The sequence below is a fragment of the Molossus molossus genome, unplaced genomic scaffold (assembly GCF_014108415.1).
Source record: "Molossus molossus isolate mMolMol1 unplaced genomic scaffold, mMolMol1.p scaffold_m16_p_4, whole genome shotgun sequence".
Classification (NCBI taxonomy): domain Eukaryota; kingdom Metazoa; phylum Chordata; class Mammalia; order Chiroptera; family Molossidae; genus Molossus; species Molossus molossus.
In genome coordinates, this window is record NW_023425377.1 from 126,431,075 (window position 1) to 126,457,393 (window position 26,319).

Sequence of the window (26,319 nt, forward strand, 5' to 3'; positions counted from 1 at the left end):
CTGTCCCAGCGAGAGGCCAGTTCCAAGACGAGGGAGATTTAGAGATTTAGAGATGGTGACATGTCTGCATGTGGTTGAAATTAAGGAATGATTAGAAATGCAATTTTTTTTAAAGGAAAAATGCAATTTTTAAAAAACTAAAAGATAATTCATCTGAGTCTCAAGAATGTTCATGTGAAAATGAAGGCTGTGTCCTCCACTTTCCCCGCGTGCTGGTGAAGTCAGTGTTGGTGCCTGACCGCCGGTGAGTGTGCACACGGAGAGCCAGCCCCTGCCGCAGAGCGGCGCTCGGAGGCCGGGCTCCTGCCCACGCGCCTCTTCCCAGCTTCTTCGGAAACAAGAGAGAACACTCGAGGTCGCTCCTCTGTGGAGGCAGGGCACTTCGAGCCAGTACACGAGTGCACTGCTGTGTGTGACTAGTTAGTCAAAGGGTCACCTGGATGTGCAGAGCACCAGGAAGAGAGGGCACGTAAATGAATACACGTGACACGTTTCTGCTTCTGCACAGCCACCGTGAGACACGTGGCCACGATCGTTTGCCAAGACGTGTGATTGTGATGAGTGTTCAAACTCACCTTTTCAGCAGCCGACTTCAGATGACGTGTTAACTCTTTGTGGCTTCTGGCTGAAAAGTCAGCCTTGGCATTTTTCCTTTTATTGATTTTAGAGAGAGAGGGAGAAGGAGAGAGAGAGATAGAAACATCGATGAGAGAGAACATCGATTGGCTGCCTCCTGCATGCCCCCCACTGGGGATCGGGCCCACAACCCTGGCATGTGCCCTGACCGGGAATCGAACCAGTGACCTCTTGGTGCAGGGTCGACGCTCAACCACTGAGCCACACCAGCCGGGCAAAGTCAGCCTTAGCATTTTTCTCTATCTACTGGATGGAACTAAGGCTAGATCCTCACGTCGCCAGGCTGTGTGCAGCTGAACCGTTAACCAGGTTTCAGGGACCTGAGTGGCCACACTGCTCTGGAGAAATCAGCTTTTGGTTCTAATGTGGAACAGTGGTACTCGGCGGGCAGTTTCCAAACCTCCTAGTGCCCAGGGCCCTGCCGCGGTCACTGAAGGAGCGGAGCGTCCTCTCCGCTCGCAGCACAGCCTGAGATGCCCGTCTGGGGAGCGGACTGAGCACCTGGCAAGGGCCCCGGGACCTGGTCGCGTAAACACAGCCACTGCGTGACAGTGGGCACGGCGGAGCCCAGCGCTCGCTGGAGGACAGGGCTGCCCGTAGGAATGACTCATTCTAGTGCACTGGTCCATGTCTTTGATGTGCAGGTAAATGAACTGAGTCAATAGTCAGATATGTGGTTTAGAAGGATGTTTTTTAACTATTAACATTCTAGGAGTCGCGTTGTTGCTTCTCCCTAAAGTTAGAGATTGTACTAAGACGCTGGTTTTCTCGTTTCAGACGGTGCTGCCTGAGTTGGGGAGCCCGTACTCTCAGACCCTCAGGATGATCATGGGGATTGTCCAGCACAAGAGGCCATACTCGATGAAGGTAAGGAGGTTCCAGTTCTTCATTTGTTTTCTGGGTTTCATTACAGACTTTTAAAATGCATGTCCTACGTTTTTATGGGGTAGAAAATTCAAAGGAACCTCTAAGTGCTTCTCCCTACCCACGACGCACACACTTGCAAAGTCAGCGGCGCCCCTCGGGCCAGCCTTATGGCTTAGGAAGCGCTGACGCGTCCTCCAGACGCCTGTGGCTGGTAGCAGTGGGGTCGTCAGCGGACCTGGAATGACTCCTTCAGTGCGTAGAATCTGAATTTTCGAAGTACCACTCAGAACATGCGTAGAACTTTATTTTTACAACTTCAGATGTGCGATCTCTGACACGTTTCGTTATCCTGGCCCTTCTGAGCCCTGTAAGCCTCTGAGTCTGAGAACTGAAATGTCCCCGATCCGGAAGCTGCCTTGTCGCCGAGTCCCGGCGGCCCGTCTTCCTCTCAAGCCCAGTGGCAGCCGGACTGGGGTGCACGGGGAGGGTGCCTGTCCCTCGAGGGCAGGGCACTCACCCGGCGGCAGCCTCCTGCAGGGGGCCAGGGTGTGCCAGCCCCCCCACTGCAGCGTGGGGTCAGCCCATCCACACCCACACCTGCGAAGGCACGCACGCACACACGCACGCACCACGCACCACGCACCACGCGTCCCCCAGGCGCCCAGTGAGCTGCAGCGGAGAGCCGTGTGAACCCCGGGGCAGGTGCGCACAGAACCTTCCAGAGCGGGCGTCACCCCACAGCCCGGCTCGTTCCTCTGAGAGCAAGGCCTGCAGTGGCAGGGACGTCCCGCTCTGCGCACGGAGACTGAGGAGCCCGAGGGGCTCGGGTGGGGACAGGAAGGGCGCAGCAGCTGTGCGAAGCAGGGTTCCCACGCGCCCCTCGCAGGCACGTCTGTCTGGAGACCCCTCAGCCCCTCGGGGCACTCAGTATAAAGACCTTGGAAATCTGAGCTCCGCAGGTGTGGGAGCTGAAAGGCATCCAGGAGGTGCCCGGTCTGGCCCTCAGCTCCCGTCTCCACGTCACAGACGTGCACGTGGGCGCAGGGGCCCCGCGGTGTCGGTGCTCACGCGAGGCACCGCTGTAGGATGGGTGCCCCCGGCGGGCAGCATGCGCCTCCCCAGACGTTCTGTGGGCACTGCGGTCCTCGGGAACCCGAGCCTCAGACCCTCCCTCTGTCTCGTTCGGCCCGTCGCAGCCCGGCTGGGAGCAGGGCCTTGGCTGCGGGCCCCGGGACACCAGTCTCCACAGCGATGGTGTCACCTCCCAGTGCCCCCGAGCCCGGACATCCCGTGTCCACGTCCACTCGGAACTCACTGGGCGGCCTTGTGGTGGTGGCAGCTGGGGCTGCGTTGTTCCTGTCACAGGCCGAGCAGACGGCTGTGTGGACGACGCCCTGCTCCCAGGCACCAAGCCGGGGCAGCCACGGCGGGGCTGGGCTCTGCTGGCAAAGGAGCATCCCTTCCTGCTCCGGCTGGGGGCTGGGCTGCCGGCCCTCGGTGGTCCCCACGTGGCTGCAGCTCCACCAGCACCAGCTCTGACCACTCTGGTCACTTGGGTCCTGAAGCAGCAGTGAGGACGGGGCCAGTGGGGGCCGTCACGACGGGACTCCCTCCTGGGCTTCCCCCGTCCCCCGCAGCTCACCGTCCTGAAGTAGCACACGTAGCACCTAAGAATTTCTTTTTAATCATGATCCAAATGATTATTACTTCCACGTGTGGTCAGTGTGCGCCGTTAGGAAGGTTCCTCTTTCCCGCAGTGAGTGCTAGGACTCCTGTGTGTTCACGGGGCTGCTCGTGTCGGACAGCACAGCCCTCCCTCAGGACCCTTCTCCCCCCGTCTCCCTGTCCCCGCACCTGCGCTGCTCACGCAGACCCCGCTCGTCTCTTCCCCACCTGTCCCCTCACCTCAGGGTGTTCTCTGCTTCTGTGCTGCGGCCTTTGCTGGATCGCGTGGCCTACGAAGGCCCCCGCTCGGGATTCTGCCCCTGGTCCCTGAGCGCTCACCCCCGTCAGGAGCAGGTGCCGGGCCATGCCACGGGCAGTGTGGCACACGGCTTGTGCCCGCTAGGCAGCGCTCTGCTGAGCTCACTCTGGATGAGGGCACGGTGGTTCAGGTGACGCCGCAGCGTGGGGAATGGGTGCCATAACCAGCCGCCTTGTGTCTCCTAGCTCGTGATTGTGAAGCAGCGAGAACAGCCAGAGATGGTCTTCCGGCAGCTGCTGGTGGAGGACAAGGGGCTGGACGGGGGGCCGTCCTACGTGGACTTCCTGTGCTGCGTGCACAAGGCAGTCTGCCAGCTGCTGAACTGAGGCCGGGCGGGTGCTCGGGAGACCCGGGGCCGGGCTCTCCGGGTGCTGGACAGCAGTCTGCTCCGGGCCCTCGCTCCCTTCCGAACGGCGGTCCAGGCCGGCCTCACCCGCCGGCGCGGTGCTCAGGCGAATCCAGGGGCCGCGGCCCTTGGGGACCCGCCCGTCTCTGTCCGCACGGCCGTTCTCAGTCCACGAAGGCCCCGTTTACAGAACTGCAGACGCCTCCATTCCTTTCTCTGATAGACGTATAAATTATTTTTCAAAATGTATAGATTTGAGGTAAAAAGTTGTCTGGGTTCCTCTCCCATTTGCAGTGAGGGGAAAAAACTTAATTTTTACACTATATTTTTTAAATCATGTAATCCCACTAAACACATCTTTCAACTTGAGGTTTGCATAGCAGACTTTCAATGCCTCGCAGTCTGTTTGGTGGAACGTCTGTCTGCGGCGTCACGGTTGATGTTGTGCACAGCCCAGCTGTTTCCATCGGTTGTTTCTGTCCATACAACTGTCTTCATCGGCGCTCGACCAGCTCTGTACACTTTTGAAAGTTCTCCCTGTATATAATGATCTCGATCAGCATCAATAAACCCTTCGTACTGGCTCAGCAGGTAGACTCATGCTCAGGCGTCTGAGGTCACCGCAGGTCTGCGGAGGGGACACCGTCTCTGCCCTGGAAGCCCACCCCAGCGACAGACGGATCGTTAGGGTGCTGTGTTCAATCAGATGGAAACATGTTTCTCTATTAATAAAATAAGGGCCGAGATAAAAATGTAGATCATGTGTGTGAACGTGGAAAGGTAGCCTGAAGCTGCCCTTCCGCCCCGGGGGGGGTGCACCCCGAGGTTCCGAAGGCTCCCAGAAAGGCTAGTCGGAACCTTCCAGAAAAGGCCATGCTCGGGGAGAGCGGATATGTGGACTTGGGTTGCTGCCCGCACCAGAGGCGATGCCGACTCATCTGGTCACAAGATGCAAAGGGCTGGGAGGCCCCAGCGTCGTCTCAACAGTCGGCTCCGGCCCCTGCTCGAGACACCTGAGCAGCCCTCAGAACAGCGGGCCAGTCCCCGAGCTCCCCCTCCACGTGCTGTCTGTCCCCCTCTGCTTGACCACAGTCCCCGAGCTCCCCTCCACGTGCTGTCTGTCCCCCTCTGCTTGACCACAGTCCCCGAGCTCCCCTCCGCGTGCTGTCTGTCCCCCTCTGCTTGACCACAGTCCCCGAGCTCCCCTCCGCGTGCTGTCTGTCCCCCTCTGCTTGACCACAGTCCCCGAGCTCCCCTCCGCGTGCTGTCTGTCCCACTCTGCTTGACCACAGTCCCCGAGCTCCCCTCCGCGTGCTGTCTGTCCCCCTCTGCTTGACCACAGTCCCCGAGCTCCCCTCCACGTGCTGTCTGTCCCCCTCTGCTTGACCACAGTCCCCGAGCTTCCCTCCACGTGCTGTCTGTCCCCCTCTGCTTGACCACAGTCCCGAGCTCCCCTCCGCGTGCTGTCTGTCCCCCTCTGCTTGACCGCAGTGTCCAGGTGGTTCAAAGGCCAAGTCCCTGTCACGTCCCTTGTCCAGGCCGCGTCTCCCGCTCCCCAGCGTGTCCTCACCTCACAGGCAGGGTGTCCTAGCCCTGCACACTCAGCACACGGGGCCCAGGTGTGAGCCCTCGGGAAGCAGGTGAGGGGAGGGGCGGGGCGTCTGGCTGTCCTGTGGGGCGGGGGGCAGCGCACGCTGAGCAGGGGTCCCAGGGCGCGTCTCCTCCTGGCAGTGTTGTCAGAATTGTTCCCACTACAGACATGAAACGATTTCGTGAAAAGAATTTCCGATTCTAACACCTGTTAAAGAATGAGACTCGTTTGTTAAGCCAGCCTTGCTCATTGTGGGGTTTCCAGCTGCTGCGTCTCGTCCCTGAGGGCGGACCGTGTTGGAGAAGGCGGCTCTGGGCGCCTGTGGGGCGGACGGGTGTCTGCACGGGCTCTGGGCGCCTGTGGGGCGGACGGGTGTCTGCACACCTGGGGCCATGCGCGGGACTCCGCCCGCAGGTGTCCCTGGAACCAGGACAAGGGAGGCAGCCAGAGCGGCGGTGTCCCCGGCAGCTTCCGAGGCCACCCTGACCCACTTCCTGTCAGCGTCACCCCGAGGAGGCGGGGGGTTGAAATTCAGGGAGCAAGGTGGCTGGCAAACTCATTTTTCAGTGAGACGGTTGAAAAGTAAGCTCTGATCTTTTTTTGAAAATCAGTTTTAGAGGGAGGGAGAGAGGAAAGGCAGGAGACGGATTTGTCCCACTGAGTCACGCAGTCATCGGTTGGTTCTCGCGTGTGCCCTGACTGGAGACGGACCTCCAGCCTCGGAGCGTGGGACGCCGCCTAACCAGCTGCGCCCCCGCCAGGGCAGCACGCCGCCGTCCTGGCCGGCTCACCAGGCAGGAGGCTGGCTCTGGGCAGCGGCCCTCCTCAGCGCCGAGGCCGCACACCTGTGCAGAAGCGTCCTGAGGGGCGAGGACGGCGAAGGGCGGCAGACCCCTCCCTCGGGCGGTCACCTTGGCAGTGTGCCCAGCGCGAGCCGCTGAGCTGGCGTCTCCGAACACAACTGCCCGTGACTCCCATCCTCTGCTTTAGAGACAAGACAGACACCACCTGAGGGGCAGAGTGCTGCGGTTCTCTTCTGCCACAGACCTAACCTCTGCCTCCCCGCGGCCCAGGCGGGTGGTGCGGGCACGTCCCTGTGGGCACTGGCCCCATCTGCAGCCCACCCCCCAGCGCACGGGCACGTCCCTGTGGGCACTGGCCCCGTCTGCAGCCCACCCCCCAGCGCACAGGCACGTCCCTGTGGGCACTGGCCCCGTCTGCAGCCCACCCCCCAGCGCGCGGGCACGTCCCTGTGGGCACTGGCCCCGTCTGCAGCCCACCCCCAGCGCGCGGGCACGTCCCTGTGGGCACTGGCCCCGTCTGCAGCCCACCCCCCAGCGCACAGGCACGTCCCTGTGGGCACTGGCCCCGTCTGCAGCCCACCCCCCAGCGCGCGGGCACGTCCCTGTGGGCACTGGCCCCGTCTGCAGCCCACCCCCCAGCGCGCGGGCACGTCCCTGTGGGCACTGGCCCCGTCTGCAGCCCACCACCCAGCGCGTGGGCACGTCCCTGTGGGCACTGGCCCCGTCTGCAGCCCACCACCCAGCGCGCGGGCACGTCCCTGTGGGCACTGGCCCCGTCTGCAGCCCACCACCCAGCGCACAGGCACGTCCCTGTGGGCACTGGCCCCGTCTGCAGCCCACCACCCAGCGCGCGGGCACGTCCCTGTGGGCACTGGCCCCGTCTGCAGCCCACCACCCAGCGCGTGGGCACGTCCCTGTGGGCACTGGCCCCGTCTGCAGCCCACCACCCAGCGCGCGGGCACGTCCCTGTGGGCACTGGCCCCGTCTGCAGCCCACCCCCCAGCGCACAGGCACGTCCCTGTGGGCACTGGCCCCGTCTGCAGCCCACCACCCAGCGCGCGGGCACGTCCCTGTGGGCACTGGCCCCGTCTGCAGCCCACCACCCAGCGCGCGGGCACGTCCCTGTGGGCACTGGCCCCGTCTGCAGCCCACCACCCAGCGCACAGGCACGTCCCTGTGGGCACTGGCCCCGTCTGCAGCCCACCACCCAGCGCGCGGGCACGTCCCTGTGGGCACTGGCCCCGTCTGCAGCCCACCACCCAGCGTGTGGGCACGTCCCTGTGGGCACTGGCCCCGTCTGCAGCCCACCACCCAGCGCGCGGGCACGTCCCTGTGGGCACTGGCCCCGTCTGCAGCCCACCCCCCAGCGCACAGGCACGTCCCTGTGGGCACTGGCCCCGTCTGCAGCCCACCACCCAGCGCGCGGGGCACGTCCCTGTGGGCACTGGCCCCGTCTGCAGCCCACCACCCAGCGCGCGGTCACGTCCCTGTGGGCACTGGCCCCGTCTGCAGCCCACCACCCAGCGCGCGGGCACGTCCCTGTGGGCACTGGCCCCGTCTGCAGCCCACCACCCAGCGCGCGGGCACGTCCCTGTGGGCACTGGCCCCGTCTGCAGCTGACCACCTGTCCCGGTGGAGAGACAGCAAACTTGGTTACATGGTAGTTTTAGGGCAGAACTTAAAATAGGCACATAGCATTTAGCTAGCAGAGTTCATTTTAAGAAAACTCAAGTTCCATGAAAGGCAAACGTAGGGACTTCACGTGAACATCTCAGACTGACCTCTGTGGCGACCAGTAGCTGGAGCTGAGCAGGGATGCCCGCCTGACCCCCCATCAGGTCAGGTCTCCATGGCCCCGCGGTCAAGTCCAGCTACCGTTAAGGGCGCTGCGCTGCTCCCCCTCCGCGGCAGAGCCGAGGACGCCCACCCCAGTGGGAAAACGGCAGAGAGGAGACACACGGGAGAGCAAAGGGGCAGAAGCACAGGTCCCGCCCGGAACCTGCACGCTCACTCGCTGCTCCACTGACCGGTGTGCATGTGTGCTCAGCTGCCACACGCGCGTTCCCCTGCGCACCCTCCATCTCAGTCAGCGTGTTTGCAGAAAACGACCTAGTCTGACGTCTGTCAGCACCTGTCATACAGGCAGGGACTGGAACACATGCCCCCCGATCGTCTCAACATTGCCGGGTCCTGGGGAAGGGTCGCCGGGTCACCTCGCCCCAGGAGGTAGTTCTGCCCGTGCATTGCAGCCAGCAAGTGTCTACACCCGAGGTGACAACGGGCCCGAGAGCAGGCTGGGGTGGGCTCCATTTGCTGGACATGGTCCCTCTGGGAAGTCCTGGGTTTATCGCTTCACACTGACAATATATACTTGACACCCAGGCTAAGGTTCAGTCCCTGTCCCCAAACGTCACAGACGGCACTGCTAAGCCCTGCGTGGACCCCAGCGTGACAGGACCGTCCTAAGAAAGGCCTTGCTGGCGGGCAAAGGTTCGTTTTCAATCACTCACAAAGACGAGAAGCTCCACCTCAGAGGACTAGTGAGCCCGAGTCCCCCGGGGCCACTTCGCTGAGTCCGTTGCCGACTGCATTAAACATCAGTGACATCTGGAACTACGTACTCCAGGCCAGCCACTGAATCCAGGATGAGACCTTCACGGGTTTCAGAGTACGCTGCTGCATCTAACCGGAAGTAGTGACTCGGCGACTGTGATGGTGCAAGTATTTCAACAGCAGGAAAGGAACTACTCCTGCCGCGTGAGACTCGTCCCCGCGTCACCCCACATTCTTCCACAACTCCGTTAACTCAGTGGACTGTGGCGTCACTCACCTCTGGGGGGGAGCGAGGGAGTTTCAGCTTCCGCGCGCGGAGCTCAGGACTCGGGCTCTTCCCACAGCATCGGAGCAGCATGCCTCTGCCGCAGTGCCGGTCCGGTCCAGCTGGGGACACGGCCTGGCTGCCAATCCAGACCCCACGCCATCCCCGTGCCGACACCGCTCCTCGGGGCCGTCTGTGGGGACCACTCGGCCTCCCAACGGACGTCTCCACGGGGCCAACTGGTTCAGCGGAGTTTGGGTCTGGGATGCCCAGGTTCCAGCCTCCCCACCAGCTCCTCCCTCCCTGCGCCAGTGAGGCCCGGAGCCCCGTCTGGAGATGGCACAGGGAGAGAGGCTGCGCTGGCACAGTGACGTCTGGCCTGGAAGAGTCAGACCTGTAATCCTGTGCAATGCTAGCGATGCTCACCTGTGAGCTTTTAGAGCTTAGAGAAAACGTGGGGTCATTTCAGAATGACTGGCTTCCAGTAAGGAATCTGAGTGAAGCAACTATAAACTCCTTCCGTGGTGCCTAGATGGTTTCGTGAAAATGTGAGACTGTAAATGGAAAACTGACCAAAGGTCCGAAGAGGCCAAAGTAATGGGTTCGTGTTCACTGGAAACCTGTCCTCAGTGAATAGATTTTACTGTAAATATGGTGCGGAGACTGACTGACGGGAGGGAAACCAGTGACCAACTCCTTCCCGTTACAGATGCCTCGCGACACTGCCCACGCTGGGAATTCTAGGCCTGGCTTTTCCCCAACCACCACTCTTGTTCCTCTAAACATGGTGGTGTGGCTCCCTTCCACTGTCAGCCAGCAGAGGGCGCTCCTGGCCCCTCAGACCCGTGGCTCCCTTCCACTGTCAGCCAGCAGAGGGCGCTCCTGACCCCTCAGACCCGTGGCTCCCTTCCACTGTCAGCCCACGGGGGGCGCTCCTGACCCCTCAGACCCGTGGCTCCCTTCCACTGTCAGCCAGCAGAGGGCGCTCCTGACCCTTCAGACCCGTGGCTCCCTTCCACTGTCAGCCCACGGGGGGCGCTCCTGACCCCTCAGACCCGTGGCTCCCTTCCACTGTCAGCCAGCAGAGGGTGCTCCTGACCCCTCAGACCCGTGGCTCCCTTCCACTGTCAGCCAGCAGAGGGTGCTCCTGACCCCTCAGACCCGTGGCTCCCTTCCACTGTCAGCCAGCAGAGGGCGCTCCTGGCCCCTCAGACCCGTGGCTCCCTTCCACTGTCAGCCCACGGGGGGCGCTCCTGACCCCTCAGATGCCACACTGCTCCCAGGGCACCAGGCCAGGCGTGCACAGAATGGCAGGGTTCCCTAGCGGGGCCAGGGCGTGGACACACGCGAGTCCTGCGTGTGAGATGGGGCACTCCCTTGCGGTGTGTCTAAGGACCCATGCTGGGCAACTGGACAGCTCTCCATCTTCTTCGTTCCCAGGTCAACTTTGACCACTGTGTCTAGATGACCTGTCATTACTTAAGTTGGAAACACACCATCATTTCATAAAAGCACTGTGACACCTCAGGTCCTCTTCCTCTTCAAGGACCCGGGCCAGTGGCTTGTGGGCTCTGAAGGTCTCAGCCCTCGTGGGCGACTCGCCCGTCTTGGCGGAGTCCACAGCAGGAAGAACCTGCTCCCGGGGTGCGAGCCACTGAAGGAACCCAGACCGGGACAGGTCACCCCATCGGCCCTCCACGTGCAAACAACAGAAAGCAGACTCCCAAATTTCAGGTTTCATTAGAAAAATCATACACAAAATAAAGGTATTTATCAAGAGCAATAATGGTATCTCAGTCCTGAATTCATGTGAAGCATGAGTCCGGCACAGAGAACCAAAATGTCCCACGAGCCGACCAGCCGCGCCCGGCGCACGTCACCTGAGCAGCGGAGCTGCAGAGCCCAGCGTCCCCTTAGGGGAGGTGCCGGAGTCACCTGGTTCCTGTGAGAGGTTCAGGATGTGCCACTGCCTCACCCCGAGGACCTGCTCCCTGGTGCGGACCCTGGGACCCGGGGCCGCGTGTCTCTTGCTGCTTCAATGCTCCTTGTGCTGAGACCACTGGAGCTGGTCGAGCCCGAGGCCCCGACACGGTCCCGCCTGCTGCCCAGGGAGTGCGGCTGAGGGTCCACGGCGAGGCCACCGCGGTCCCGATGGGCGTCCGGTCGGCCTCCCGGCCCCTTCCTCCGCCCACCGCCGGGAGCTCCTCCTCCCAGCAGATTTCAATCTGGGAGGTGATTTCGTTCCAAGTCTTTCAATTTCCTCCAAAGCTGAATTATATCTGAGTGTAAGAATGAAAAAGACAAAGAAAAAGTCTCTTTTTTGTCGAGAAAACGTCAGAACCTACGAGAGCGTACGGCCTGTGGTCCGCGCTCCGCAGAGGCCCAGACAGCTGCTGGTGGTGACGGCAGGCCGGCCAGCGAGGCTTGGACGGTCTCTGTCCACTCAGCCACTTGACAGCAGCAGCCCGTCCCTCAGGACGCGGCCAGTCTCTGCACGTGAAGGCGTCCGTGCTGCTCCGTGCTGTCTGGTTGCACGCACGTGACGAAAGGCAGGGGGAGACCCTTATCCTGGACAGTGCGTGACAGCCACAGGGTCGGCTAAGCGAAGTGCAGGCTGGAACGCGGTCCTAAGCAAAGTCTCCCAGTGAAGTTCCAGCTACAGCGCAGACGGCGAAGGGGCCTTAACAGGACGGGGTCTCGCAGTTAGCGAGGTGGAAAGCCGCCGCGGTGTGCCCCGCCTCGGCCCCCCCGGAAGCCACCTCTCTCCCCTCGGAAGTTGGACCGGTTCCGCTCCCGTCCACGGCCGGCAGACGTTCCTCCTCTTCCTCCACCACGGGGAGCCCCGCCGCCCCGATCGGATTTAGACTTGGGAGGGGGTGACTTGGGCCGAAGTCTCTCGATCTCTTCTGTACACCCCGTCAGATAGGAATTGGGGGCGCTGAAGTAGGATGCGTACGTCTCTGCGTTGTAGTTGCTGTTTGTCAGCGTCGGTCCCACTGTGAGCCAGCCTGAAACGGAGGGAGGAAAGATGACCCACCCTCTCCATGCTCTGGGAGCTGTTCCCAGTCCCCGTGCACCCCCACGACGTCCCGTCCTGCCCACACGGACCTTGTCACAGAGCGCAAGGCACTTGGTCATGGCCATAAGCTTTCAAACAGTGAAATGTGTACCACTAAGGCCTTGCTCAGCTGGTGCAGACAGAGTAGACAGACGTCCAGGAGAAAGAATCAGAATCTAAGTGGGTGACAGGCCACAGCCGCAGAGGAAGCCACTGAACATGAGTCATGAAGAAAAACTGTTGTTGAGCAAAATCTTAGGGCTACTTATGCTCACCCCTGTAACGGGACAGAGTCCTGGCCTCTGCGTGATGCTACAGGCCGCTAGAATGATTAGTTACTAAACATGTAGAAACAGACTGGACATAATATTGAGAAAAGCACAAAATGATGACTACAATGATGTAAAAAGTCACATGCACAGGACTGGAAAGTGTATAAAAATGAAAATCATTCTTGGAGGTGGTGAGAATGAATGGTTTTTCCTGTTTAAAATTTTCTTCCACGTTGTTCGCTGACTTTTCAGTTATTAAAAGATCACCATTTTTCCATCTTTGCTTTTTCTTTCAAGTTTTTACTTCCTTAAAACAGCAGCTGCCACTGGAGATGGTTCCAGACTGAGGCGCTCGTTTGGGAGGACAGGCTAATGCTGGGAGGGACACGACCCTGACAACCACAGACGTGGACGTGGACAGTCCGACGACCACGGACGTGGACGTGGACAGTCTGACGACCACGGGTGTGGACGTGGACAGTCTGACAACCATGGATGTGGACAGTCTGACAGGCACAGCCCCTCAGCCAGGCCCGAGGAGCAGGAGACAGGACATGGGACAGGGAGCGAACAGTAAGGGGCTGAGGTTATGCCCAAATATATCCGGAAACTAAGGTCAATAATGCTACTATAACTCCAACTTTTCTGATTTCTTATAAAACGGAGACTGTCTTAAACAAATAAGATTCTGGCTCTTTCCATTTTCAAAACTCATTTCCAGCATGGGAGGGCCGAACAGACTGCCTTTCTGGACCGTGTGAGGTGAGGCATGTTCTGGAAACAGTTACTTTTACATCCTGAGAAACGAAAGCGGAACAGATTGTATTCTAACCCTTGTAAATGAAAGCTGTGCCTTTAACAGACACTCTTGGTCCGTACGAGCCCAGCTGTTCTCTAGTCTTTTGTAAAACAGCAAGTCCACACACAGTGAGTTAGTCGAGTGTGGACAGATGCCATCGCCACGCGCGTGAGGACACCAGTCAGGTGCTTCCGTGTCTGATAAAGGCAGGCCCGTGTCACACGAGGGTGTGTCCTGCCGGGCTCTGCCATCCTCTATGCTCTCCACACGACACCAGTCTGCACGATCCGAGCGCTGGGCAGGAGGAAGTGAGCAACAGTCTGCCTCCCACGAGACTGTGCTCGAGACTGAACGTGTGGCCAACTGAACCTAGTCTGGGGAGGTAAGGATGTGGAGAAGCAGAAGACCTGGAGAGGAGGAGTGGGGAGGGCCTGGCTGCTCGAGGCCAGGCTGTGACGGAGGACCAGATGAGCCTGGCACACCTGCGGCACAGCAGGCGAGCGACACACGCCCAAGCACCTTACTTCACACGCACCGCCTGGTGCTCCCTGACGCCTGCACCCCACGGAACCACAAAGCTCTCTTGTGTTTGCCTGGGGTCCTACCTGGTCGAATGGTACTATCTCTTCCAAACAGATGAAGGCGTCTTCTACCGAGACAAAAGTGTTCAATGATGTGAAAAATTTCTACAGGCTTCTCTATATTGCCGATTTCTGGTTCTTCCGTGATGATCAGGTCGATGTCCACGTTGGCGTGAATGAAGTCCCCGTCGGTGCTACGCTTCACGGTCCCTTTGATCCCCATAAGGCAGTGCTCCTAAATGACAGCGAGAGGGGACCAGTTACAGTCACCACCTTGCACACCTGTGAGGTCCCCAGCTCCAAAACGGCCTCCTCCTCCGAGTCTGGGACAGCGCCCAGGCGACACCACAGGACGCCTGGTTGCTGGGGCGGGCAGGGCTGCCAGAGGAGCCACACGCGAGGGCGCCGGGCGCGGCCCACGTTCAGAGTCAGCAGCCACGCAGCCTTCTTCCTCTGCAAACTCGGCCACCGCCTGTTGGCGCAGGTATGGAGGCGAGGACCGTGGCCTTCAAACCTTGAAATGATGTCATGCTGGGCCTACCAAGATCCAAGACCAGACGCTGTAAGCCGTGTGATATGGACACGCTACAAGCCGTGTGATATGGAGAGGGGACTTTAAACACGTAGCGCGCGTCGATGCGGAAAGCCCGCAATCCCGGTGCGCGGGCGGCTTGGGCTCCCTTCAAGGGGTTCCCGGACCGAGGACGCACGAGGAGCACTGCCCACTGCGGGCTCCCTGCGAGTGACACCGGAGACAGAGCTGCGAGGCTGACTCATGGTGCACATGCGGCGGGTCAGCACTCGGCCAGGGAAAGGAAGGAAACCGTGCCATCTGCCCAGACATGGCTGGACCTGGACGGCATTGTGCTCGGTGAGATCCATCAGACAGAACGGTAAACACCCCCTGGCATCACTTATATGTGGGATCTAAAAACAAAGTCGAAACGAAACAGAAATAGTCTCCGACACAGGAGGAACTGGCGGCCCAGAGGGACGGGGTGGGGACGGGCACACGAGGGGGGATCCAGGAGTACACACCTCCAGCATGGAGAGCCTGGTCACTAACACTCCGTGACTTGCGCAGTGACAGAGGTAACTAGACTTGTGTGATCACTGCGTAATGAACATAAACATCGATCTCCAGGTTGTAGATCTGAAACTAACGTGGTGTTGAAAGCAGTTACACGTCAACAGACTTGGTTGTGTTACTCTGACACTCAGTGCCATTTGTACAAGTCTGAGAAGTGCACCTTTCCACCAGAATTAACTAAACAGTATACGCTTTTCTGGGAAATGATGGAAATCATTTGAGAAAAAAATGCCTGAGAGAATACAGTAAGAAGACGGACAAGCAGATGGCAGTACCTTTGTTCTCTGGAAGACAGCCTTGGGGTCTAAAGTCTTTGTCTTCCCAGGATTGTTTTTATTGGTTTTAATCCAACAAATATCTTCACACCTTCTGTAACCCCACTTGCGTAAACACTAGAAATGAAATAAAAAAATAATAATAATCCTTAGCTAAAAGAAATAAACAATGCCTAAAATAACCAATCAGCATTAAAAAAACGTTGAGGATTGAGACCCTCAATTCCAAGGCGTCACAGTAGTTGTTAGAGCAGATACAGAAGAAGGAATCCTAGTCTTTAATTACAGAGGATGCAGACAGGCCTCTTAGATACTAAATAATAAACAGGAAGGACTGGAACCCAGTCTGATGCGCCTCCCGCTGCCGTCAGCACGCAGGGTCCTCAGCCCCAGCGCTCGGCCCTGCAACCATCACGCTCAGGTCATCCGACTCCTCTGCCTCAACTTTCTTCCCACGGACACAGCGAGTAGCCACTGAAAACGTTCTTTTCAAATGACTCATATAAAATGTTAATTTTATAATACTACACCTCAGAAAATTCAGCCCTAAGATTATCATGCACATCTCTCTATTGGGTAAAAGCTGACTTTAATCGTTGGTAGTCTGGAAGACAGATCCGATCCTCGGGTCGAGAGCGTGTCCCTCACGAGCGGAGCACAGAGCCGGCTGCCATGCGCTCAGAGGGGCTGAGGGCCGAGCACCTGTGGGTGTGGGCTGGCTGCCGGGGGAGACACAGGAGACATGGTCCTGACCCCGCAGGTGTAAGAGCAAAGTGGGGACGTGACCTGTGCAGTAGAATCTTGCACATGTAAAAACACAGGTGAGCATAAAACATACTCCCTTTTCCAGAATGTTCCTGTTGTGAAAAGGGAGGTACACCTTCAAATGAACTTGGGGTTTAATATTTCAAAAGTCAAGGTCAGGATCTGTTCCCATCACACAGAATGTTCTGCACTGGGTGTCCCTCGAACCTCACAAGGGCCCCGGTCCTGCACCCTCACAACACCCAAAGCACCTGAATATTTCTCACACTCATCATTTCTGTCACCCTTCTTGCCCCAAATCTGCTCTCACCGACACGATAAAATGCTACATAAACACGTAAGATAAAGCCTCCTAAATCACTTTCCAGATATCAGAGGTAAAAAGGTAAATACCAGTGTACCCATAAAAGCAAGCAGTCTGTTCCTCTCTATTTCCATAGCTTTTCCATATCTTGGGGAGGTGCCGGCAAAACACCGATACCCACTGGTACAGTTAGTCTTACTTTGGAGTCAATAAATGACAGGGCAATGACACCAGCCAACAATCTCAAACTTGCTAGTTATACAAAAAAATACAAGGTAATTGTAGAATCTCAGAAACTGAGCGCAAACATATCCCAATATAGTCCTACTTAAATTCTTCGCCTGTTAAATGGACAGCTCCCAAAATGAGCAGGATTAAATGACATCATTTGTTATTTAACAAGGGATATATCCTACAAATGGAAAGTGTCCTCCAGTAGCAAGTGAGGAGCCTGAAACCCGGGAGGAAGAGTTTCTCTACCCAAAGACTCACTGTGGGCAGCAGAGCAGACCAACGGAACGGGCCCGACACCTCGCTGGCTCCCATCGTTCATTCTGGGATAGAAAGCCTGCTATTTACTTTCCACTCAGAATCTAAAAGACTCCGATCACACAAAAGAAAAGCTCTGAAATACATTTAAATATAAGGAACTAAAATAAACCGAGGTGTTGCAACTTCCTCGTAACTCATTCACTTATTCAGTCTGTGTCCCAGATGCTGAGCTATTTTCCCGACTTGATTAGACTCTCATCTGGATCAGGAGTCGATGGCGTTCAGCTCCTCGTGAGCAGCCAAGGACACCGGGCAGCTCGTCTAGAGACGTGGGTTAGGTTTAACTCTCTACCTGACATTTTGATTCATCCCTGGTACCAGTTAACTAAGGGTGGGTACTGCCTTTCATACACTCTTTTCTGAATGTTTTTTTCTTAATACTTAAAACCATTCATGAAACAAAAGACAAAACATCGTTCTTCAAACTTCTAAAGCAGTGTATGGCGTCAGCTTTCCTGGGAGCTGAAAAGCACTGTGCGAAGCAGGCTTACCACTCTCCCCAGGTCCAGCCCCTCGCCGGAGCCGCACCAGAGGAAGATGAAGGAGCGCGGCGCTGCGATCTCGTCGATCTCCAGCTTCATGATCTGTGAGAGCAGACGGCCGCTCACAGCTGTTCCCAGGCCGAGAACAGCCCTGCGGCCAGGGCTCCAGCTGTGCTGGGCGCGTGCCGAGTCGAATCAGGACACAGAATGGAAACAAGTGATCCTTCCACTTCTGCTCTGTTTCCTCAGACGTCGCATCAGTGCACACACAAGTGCACACATCGACTCGCACGTGGAAAGGGGCTACAGGAAGTCCTGTTTGTAGACTTTTATAAGATGTAGTTTGAGAACAACTCTTTAACATTGATAGAAAAAGAAGCTGAGATGAAGACAGGTTAAATTACCCCAAAGTTGGGGCAAAACTAAAATGAACTGTAACGACATCCAAGTGCTGAGTCTCACGGATCTCTGGACCTGCAGCGCGAAGGTACACTGCCTCCCACAGAGTGGCGTCAGCAAATATTGGTTATTTTTGTCACTGATAACATAGACTTTTTGTAATTAACTGAAGTTATCAGCTTGCTTACTTTTATTTAGGAAAATGCAGCTTGGCCACAACCGCTGTCTACTGAAATCACACATCCTCCTCGTGCGCTGCCCTGTCAGCTCCTTACAGAACAGAAGCTGTATCTACACGAGTTTATACTCTGACGTTCACCAGCACCGACCGGGTGCAGCGTGAGCCACCAGTGGACATGACTGACTTCTGACGCCTGACTTCTCTGGCTGTCCGTCCGAGCACCCAGGCTGGACGTGTGTGTCCCCGCAGATGCCACTCACTCACTCACTGCCTGAGCAACTTCTGCTCAAAAAGGGACTGTCACCCTTGGTCATCACCTTCACCTTCAGCCACAGGACACTACGACTCTGTATGTACGGTCCCTACAACAGCAGGGATGATACAACCTCGATTCACTTAGAAACAAAACGATCCACCGCGAGGCGGCAGGTTCACCGTACATCGTCCCACGTCCAGCACTTCTCGTTGGCGGTGATGCCGGTCTCGCGGTAATACTCTTCCAGGGGAGGTTCCAGAAGGATCACATCGAACTTGGGCGTCAGCTCCCTGATGTCAAAGGCTTCGATGTCCGCTTGTAAGTACCTATGAGTGAAGCGTGGACCGTGGGGAAGAGCCTCCAGGCCCCGGCTGCGGTGAGGGCCTCGCAGGGGTCCTGCACTGTTCCCCAAGCGGCCCTCGTGGACTGAGCGCCCCCGGGTGCGCATCCACAGAATACCCCACAAAGTGAGACCAGTCCCCATGCAGAGTACACCCAGAGTACAAAGTCCTCGTCTCACGTTGGAAACCCACGCTCAGCCAAGACTCTAGTCCCTTCCACTCCACCAATGCTCTAAGGAACGCCACGTTACTTGTTTCTCAACTGTTTAGTTTGGAAAAACTACTACTCTGTATATTTTAAATTCCTCCCTCCGAAAAATAGTTTCTAAATTGTGTTTTAAAAATATTAACAGTCTTTTCCAGACACCCAGTATAAAGGATCACTAATCTTTACTGAAAGGTTATCCCCATAAAGTCTGAAAGTTATTTTGAATATAAAATATGTAAATATAAAAAACTTTAAATGTAAGTCTTTTTACATAGGATGAGTATTAGCGTATGCTAACATCTCCCCACAGACTCAGACTTCTCTGTGGCAGTTCTCATTAACAGGAAACATCTGATTGTTAAACGTACAAAATAACCAATGTTCCAAGTAAACTAAGTGTGAAATAAATGGATTCTCCGATTTCAAAGACCTTATCCACATTTTTAAGGAAAAGTATTATTCAGTTTAGCAAACGTTAAAATGAATGACTGTGTCCCAGAAATGTTAACAGTAGCCCTGGAGGCTGAGTTTTAATTAATTTTCATTTTCTTCATCTAAGTTTTCTAAACATTCTTCAATAAATAACTTTTTGAGAAGAGATGCTATTTAAAAACATTTTAAATAAACTCAAGAACACAATAAATGTCAATGACTTTCTAAGAAAAAAGTATTTAAAGATATTTTGAAGAAATTATCTGAAAAATGGAAAACCAATTAAACGAGCACCTACTGTGTACTAAGCCCTGGAGTCTCAAAGTCATATCTTTCACTACGAAGAAGAAATGATAATCGTGTGACCGTGCATGGTGCTGAGTCATGTCCCGACAGTAGGGTCACCAGACAAGAGGCTGGCGTTCAAGCCAGGTGGGGACACAGCAGGGGGACCACTTACATGGGAGGACTGTTCGATTTAGCTATCAGCTCGTCCTTCAGCCTGATGAGCTCCCTCAGCTTGGGGTATTCTTCAAATCTGTCGGCCAAACCTGCGAAAACAGCAATTTCAATACACGTGAAGTTAATATTAGAGAATTTAAAAGTTATGATCAGCCCTCCCAAGAAAACAGAACACACACACACCTCACTTTACTCTCACGTCTTTTTAAGAAAGCTAATTTTGAGCACTTTAAACATTTCGTACACATATTTTGTATCTAATGATCCTCACTCCATAGGCAGATAAAAACCCAGATGTTCCGAAGCCAAGTCTGAGTCACCAAACCATTTATTTCTCATATTTAGTAAGTCAACAATCTATTCATAACACCCAGGTTCACCACTCTCTTCTCAGGAAAGGGAAGAGCAACTGCCTCTCTCCTGCTTCCCCCTTTCTTCTGGACAAGATATATACAATGTTCGTCCTAAAGAATCTAGTGAAGACGAGTATCCTTCACTCATTATAACCGGGAAAGGAGGAGACAAAGAACAGCAGAGACGAGGAACCGCTGCTGACCTTGAGGGAATGGGCTGTGCCTGGTGAACAAATCCCAGGACAAGTCCAGTTAGAATTAGTCCCTGGTTAGAAATCATCACAGCAAACAAATTACACGCATGTAAGCGAGAGTCAGGAACGCACAGTCCCGGCGAGTCTGACATACCTACGTCCCTGATGAAGTTCTGAGGTCTGTGTCCAGTGTCCACGAAGTGCTGGCAGTAATCGTTATGGGGGTTCAAGCTCTGCGTTCCCTGGAGAGAGAACCGAAACTAAATCACCAGCACTGACCACTGACTCTGCACTTTGTTTCCACTGTGAGGCCGTGTAAGGTACAAGTTGATTGACACAGACTAAAAGACCACAACTAAAATTATAGTATTTCTCTGCAGTAGCTACAGACACTAACACATCATCTCCTCCTGAACAGCCAAGGATCAGAAAACTATCTCATGAGTAATTTTAAATGATCTTTATTTTATAGTGACGATTCCTTAGTAACTAAAAACATCTTGAAAACCAGCAGGTGTCTGAGCCCCCGCAGCCCGGGGCTGAGGTGGGAGGAGCCGGGAGGTCTGGGGCCGCTGGCTCACCTTGAGGAAAGTGCTGGAGTCTTTGTAAATCTCTTCCTCGTAGGGAAGGTTCCCGTCCTCCTGCGGCATCTCCGGCTCATCCTGGAAAAGGGGCGCAGCAGACATCTTACGCACGGGCACTGTACATATTATGGTGTCTTGATTAAGACTCAACATACATATTTTATTTCCCTACTGGATAATAAAATGTTCAAATTATCATTAAAGTCAAACATTAAAATCTTTGCTTGCTCATCATTAGATCTAACAGTTTATTATTTGCACAAGAAGATAAACATTTTCATTAATGATAGTCTGTAACTACAGTTTTGTTGACCAAAATTTCTAGAATTATTTAATCTTAAAAATAAAACTATAAATATTAAAATTTAGCTTGAATCAAGATATAATCACCAATTGGCCACTTTCACTTTTACTTCTATTAGATTGAAGCATATAAAAGTATTTCAAGTCAAAACTGTCTGAGTATTGGGGATGATATATGGTTTGATCTAAAACAATCACAAATATTTAAGCTACATATTAGCATATATCAGAAAGAAACAAGACAGGATTCATAAGATCAGGTGCTTATATCACCGAAGTACCTAGAGTCACTGAAACTATGCATTCTCTTCTCTATTAAATATAGTTGTACAACAATTAACTTTAAAAAATGAAGACAGATTTTTTTTACATTCTATTTTCTTTTCAACGAAATACTGCGATTACAATTGAGAAGTCGGATTTTCCCCGGCCTCTTTCGGAATGGTCCTGCCCTGGTCCAGCCCCGAGCCCTCACCGTACTTCACTGTCCTGCCCCTCACTGTCAACACCGACTGACACAAATCAAAGAGGACAGTGCTGCGGCCTTTCGAAATCTGACCCAGTCGCCTGGTGCCCGGCACACTCCCCTCCTCGCTGTCAGCTCAGGTCACCGCCCAGTGGACGCAGGCACGGTGCTGAGTGCGTCCTGCACCTCACCTAGTTTCATCCACACCCTTGTGTTAAAATGAGGAAAGTGACATAAGGTCCTGATTTAACTGACCCTACACGTGCTTGGACGCACGTTATATCTGTGACAATTATCTGGGACAATGCACTGCTCAGCTCTCTGTCACACTGGTTTTCTTCAGTAAGAATCTGTTACTGTGAAGGACTTTCCCCGACAATGAACTTGCCCGTTCTCCACTTGCCTTATATTCTTCCATTTTGTCTTCGTCTGTATCTCCTTCATCCTGACACTTTCGCTTTGCATTTGGAGCAGAGGTATCGTAGGACGCCCTGAAAATTAAAACTGAAGTATCACAGACAAGTACATACAAGATGTATAAATGCAGCTACTCATAGCACTAAATAACAGATAATGAAAACAGAATAGAGCAAATTTTCCTGATTAAACAGTATCTATTCACCCAGTTTATAAATCATCTGAAAAGTCACACAGCCGATTGGTGATTCTGTGCTGTTTTCACGGGGAAGCAACCAGAAGAGAAAATGAGCTGTTACAGGGACATCAGGCGAGAAGCAAGGCTCCTGTTAGGTGCCACTCTAACCTGTCTGATAGCAAAACAAATGCTCAGATTGGTAACTAGAACACTGAAAAATTCCGAAACGCCTTGTGAACTAGCAAATGATTATCACTTTTAGGGTAAAATTTGTTTCCTTTTATAAGAACTTAAAAAGTATAATTATTTATTTACGGTGTATCAGCCAATCCTTAGTGTAGCATTCCATTTCTTAACTACTAGATGAGCAGTTACTATCGTTAGAAAAGAAATATGTCATCATTCATGAACTAACAATAAAGCCAAGGGTTCTGAAATCTTTATCTTGGTGCTTCTACAACAACACACTTCACACCAGGGATTATCTGCTCACTGAAACACCGATCCTCTGACAGTGTTAACACGCAGTAACAGCAAACCCTCCGGCGACCTGCAGGCCTGCCTGGTCTCCGCTATCTCCCGCTGCTCCTCCTTGCTGTTCAACACGGTCCCGATGCTGTCCGCACTTTCCGCTCCCAGCTGAGGACACAGAACCAGGGATGACATCACATTTTAGGCTTTTAGTTACATTTGAAATTAAGACACCTAACCTTGCCAATCTCGCCTTTTAAAGTAAATAAAACGTGATTTGTTCATAGTGCAATAACGAGAAAAGCTAACAGAGGGTAGCGTGGTCGGCACTATGGTGAGCATTTTGCATCCATCACCTCACATGTTACACCTTATTTATCCCAGGCTCTAATAAAAATGTATTAACTTTTATTCAAGCTGAGTCTTTATATAATGATTATAGGCGCAGTACTGAACTTTACTAATTCCTTAAAGAGGGTAATGCAAACTCTGGCTGGCAGTTGGGGAATCTTTGCAAAATACAACAAATGTAAACAAATTGAAAGGCTGCTGGGTAGTGGGACCAGCTCACAGAAACCTTTGAGAACCAGACGCAGGAGTGCAGAACGGACAGGCCGTGAGGAGCCATCTGTTCTTGTGCACAAGAAGGGCATGAGGAGACCTGTATTAGAGTCGCTTTGGCCAGGAAAGGGGGAAGGCACACTAACATACCAGAGCTGCCAGTCCTCGGCCTGACCTCGACCAATCATGACTGTTTAGTCTGCCCACTGCACGACTCCCCTCAAGTCTCTCCAGGGATAAAGCTTTCCTACAGATCTGTTCCTGGAATTCTTACTGTCCACAAGACCCCCAGACCCCATTCTCCTTACGCAGGAGAAGCAGCCCCTTCCCATGGAAGAAAGCTGGAAAGCTTCTTACCCTCTCGTGATCCTTTTTCATACCCAGGTGAGAACGAGTGATTTCCTCAGCAGGTTCTCCACGAACACTGTATGTAGAGGAAGCGCCCCTCCCACGGTTCTCTGTACCTCCTTCCCTCATTTAGGTCATAGACCTTAATGCAACTTCCCGTGATTTTTACTTTTGTTTGCTCCCGATCTATATTGTTTCACAGTCTCTATCACAACTTCCAGTTATTTTGTCTACTTCAATTATTTTATCAGTTTACGTCTCCGGCACTGAAAGGTAACCACCCCGGGAGGCAGAGCTGTCTGTTGGGAGCTGTATGTTCAGAGCAGTACAATGTCTGACTCACTGTACATGCTCAGTAAACATGTGAAGGAACCACTGGGATTTCCTACTAGGGCCTGTGTTAGGAAACTATGTATTGCACAGAAATGCTTTAAATCAAAATTCTGCTCACACATGTAATTGTCCTCGCATGCTCCAAGATTTTCTAGAGAAGCGTGGATTGACTGGATTAAGTAAAGACGTGCTGTCTGTCTGGTTCATGTAGAGAAAAGGTGAGAGAAACAGTGACACTAGAGGTGCAGTGAAGTCTGTCATGATGATATTGGACTTCCTGACTCGGGTGGATGGCTCCTATCTGACTAGGCAGCCAGGAGCACTTAGCTGCATTGGGAAAAGCACGGAAGGGCTTAAAACAGCAGCTTGCAAACTCCGGCTTTGTGGGTTGGAGCACGTAACTGAAATTCTTCGATCTTTATTTTCATCATCTATAAGATGCGTATCTGCACAATTGAAAATAATGTACATAAAAAGCTTAGCTGAGTCCAACACATAGAAGGGACTTAGTGTCAGCCATCAGATTTTATGCACCATGTTATGTTCTTTGAGGGTAGGGACTAGCTATCATTCATAGTTACATTGCTATGTCTACTAGAGCCCCTGGCACGTAGTAAGACACTCAACAAATAATTGTTCTATAATGTATTTTGAGTCAAACAGAGTTTGAATTCAAATTAAAGTGTAAGAACTTTACTTGGTGGCAACAAGAAGCTACTTGAAGATACATGCTAAAAGAAGTTCGGGAAAAGAAAGCTTAGAAAAGGTAACCTGATTTGTCCAAGATCATGCTACAGAGACAGGATCAGATATGATTCCAAATTCCCACATTTTAACACTGTATCCTAAGTCTTTTCATCAGATCATAAAAGAGAGGTTTCAGATTTCCCTGTACTCAAGCCAAGATTTACTACTGAAAAAAGTAACATTAAGATGCCTGTGAGCATCTCCGTCGCTTTTACTGATCTGAATGGTAGAAGGCAGAACACGGCCTGACTTGAGCAGAGATGTGCACCGCCCGCATTTCCTGCGTGCCTACTCGACTCATCCGCGAGTGTTAGCTTACACACTCATGCACAAGCAGTGAAGGCAAGCTTTGGAGAAATAAATCGGGTTCAGCCCTGGCCGGTTTGGCTCAGCAGTTGGAGCGTCGGCCTGCGGTACAGAGAGACCCGGGTTCGGTTCCCGCTAAGGGCACGTACCTCGGTTGCAGTTTGTCCCTGGCCCTGGTTGGTCGTGAGGGTGGCAGCCACTCGATGTGTCCCTTCACATTGATGTTTCTCTCTCTCTCTCTCTTCCTCTCTCTCCCTCCCGCTCTATCTGAACAAAAAATGGAAAAATGTCCTCAGGTGAGGATAAAAAAAAAAAAAAAAATTAGAGAAATAAATCGGGTTCAATGTTCTGGCATACCAGTGACTGACCCCAGGCCAAAGTTACTTAACGTCTAGAGCCTCCTCTCAGTGAAGACACTACTGCTTACATCAGGGGTTTGTGGTGACGCACCGTTTTGAATTCACATATTAACTGCGGGGGACGACGGGGATGCCGTCCACTGCACAATGGGCTGCAGGACACAAGGGTCAGAACCTAAAATGTACACTCAGGCTACTTGCAATGCAGTCTTTGGATAGGACTCCCCCCCAGATTCTGGAAACCTGTTTCAGAAGGAGGCCAGCATCTCGAGAGGCGGGTGCTGACGGCGGGGACAGGAGGGGCACAGGAGCATGCAAACGGCGAGGAGACGCGCAGGGGTGACAAGTCGCTTTCGCGCGCGTGGACGGCGGCCATGCGTCCACAGAGCGGAGCTGTGCACGCCCGCCACGGGGCTGCGGCCCGGAAACCTCGGGAAGCCGGGAGCTGAGCCCGGGACAGGTGGGCGCGGGCCGGGGTCAGGGTCGCGGGAGCAGACAGAGCAGAGCGGGAGGGGCGAGGGCGGCCGCGCACGCGCATTCGCGATCCCTCCCTGGGCCGCGGACCTGCTGGGCGAGGAGCTGTCGCCGTAGCTTCTGCCGCTCCCGAATCTCTTGCAAGCGGCTGTCCATGTCCCAGCGCTCGTTTTCCACAGCCCCGGAAACTTGGCAATGAGCGGATGAATCTCCGCCCGACTTGCCTTCCGAGTCCGCCAAACACAAGAATTGCCAGGAGATTCGGCCGGCGGGTACCTTTCACCCTTTCTTCCATGGGCATTTCCGGCGCGGCCGGAATTGGCTCTCCAGCCCGGAAGTCCCGCCTCCTCCTGGGCGCCGGAACTTGACGCTACGGGAAGCGGCCCAATGAGAGCCGCGGCGGCAGGGGCGGGGCCCCGGAGCCCCTCCCCTCCGGAGTCGCGGCGGCAGGGTCGGCATGGGCGGGGCCGTCGAGGGCGGGGCCGGCGTGGGCGGGGCCGGCGGCGGGCGTGTCGCCGGTCCTTTGCTGGCCCGTCGGACACCGTGGATGTATCGGCGCCGCTTCCAGGGTGTGCACCGACTTCCTGGTCCCCTTTCCGTCCATTCCCCAGTTGTCAGTCCTGACGTTTTAAAAGAATTGCCAGATACCAGGTTTTTTGTGTGTTTGTTTCTACAGTAAAGCACACTGGAGTCCGACGGCCAGGGTCGCACCGGGGCTCCGGT

General features: G+C 54.3%; 2 protein-coding genes across 4 annotated transcripts in view; one reads left to right on the plus strand and one right to left on the minus strand.

Annotated features, from left to right (window-relative positions):
- Positions 1 to 3,813, plus strand: part of SEC24D (SEC24 homolog D, COPII coat complex component) — a 66,124-nt gene extending 62,311 nt beyond the window's left edge. Inside the window, exons 22-23 of the mRNA XM_036241490.1 lie at positions 1,414 to 1,503; positions 3,673 to 3,813. Of these exons, the coding sequence (XP_036097383.1) occupies positions 1,414 to 1,503; positions 3,673 to 3,813 (231 nt within the window). The remainder of the gene's footprint in view (positions 1 to 1,413; positions 1,504 to 3,672) is intronic.
- A 6,972-nt stretch (positions 3,814 to 10,785) lies between these two features.
- On the minus strand, positions 10,786 to 25,895 carry METTL14 (methyltransferase like 14). 3 transcript variants are annotated; one of them, XM_036241292.1, is made up of 11 exons: positions 25,687 to 25,895; positions 22,548 to 22,636; positions 21,806 to 21,893; positions 20,631 to 20,711; positions 20,204 to 20,291; positions 19,501 to 19,591; positions 18,244 to 18,385; positions 17,233 to 17,325; positions 15,121 to 15,237; positions 13,780 to 13,990; positions 10,786 to 12,053 (listed from the first exon to the last, which is right to left on the minus strand). In XM_036241292.1, the coding sequence occupies exons 1-11, from the start codon at positions 25,750 to 25,752 to the stop codon at positions 11,749 to 11,751; spliced, it is 1,371 nt and encodes a 456-aa protein (XP_036097185.1). In that variant the 5' UTR covers positions 25,753 to 25,895; the 3' UTR covers positions 10,786 to 11,748. The 3 variants fall into 3 exon arrangements, with proteins under 3 accessions (XP_036097185.1, XP_036097184.1, XP_036097186.1); XM_036241291.1 differs by having other exon boundaries at positions 22,491 to 22,636; XM_036241293.1 differs by lacking the exon at positions 17,233 to 17,325 and having other exon boundaries at positions 22,491 to 22,636.
- Between the last annotated feature and the right edge of the window lie 424 nt (positions 25,896 to 26,319).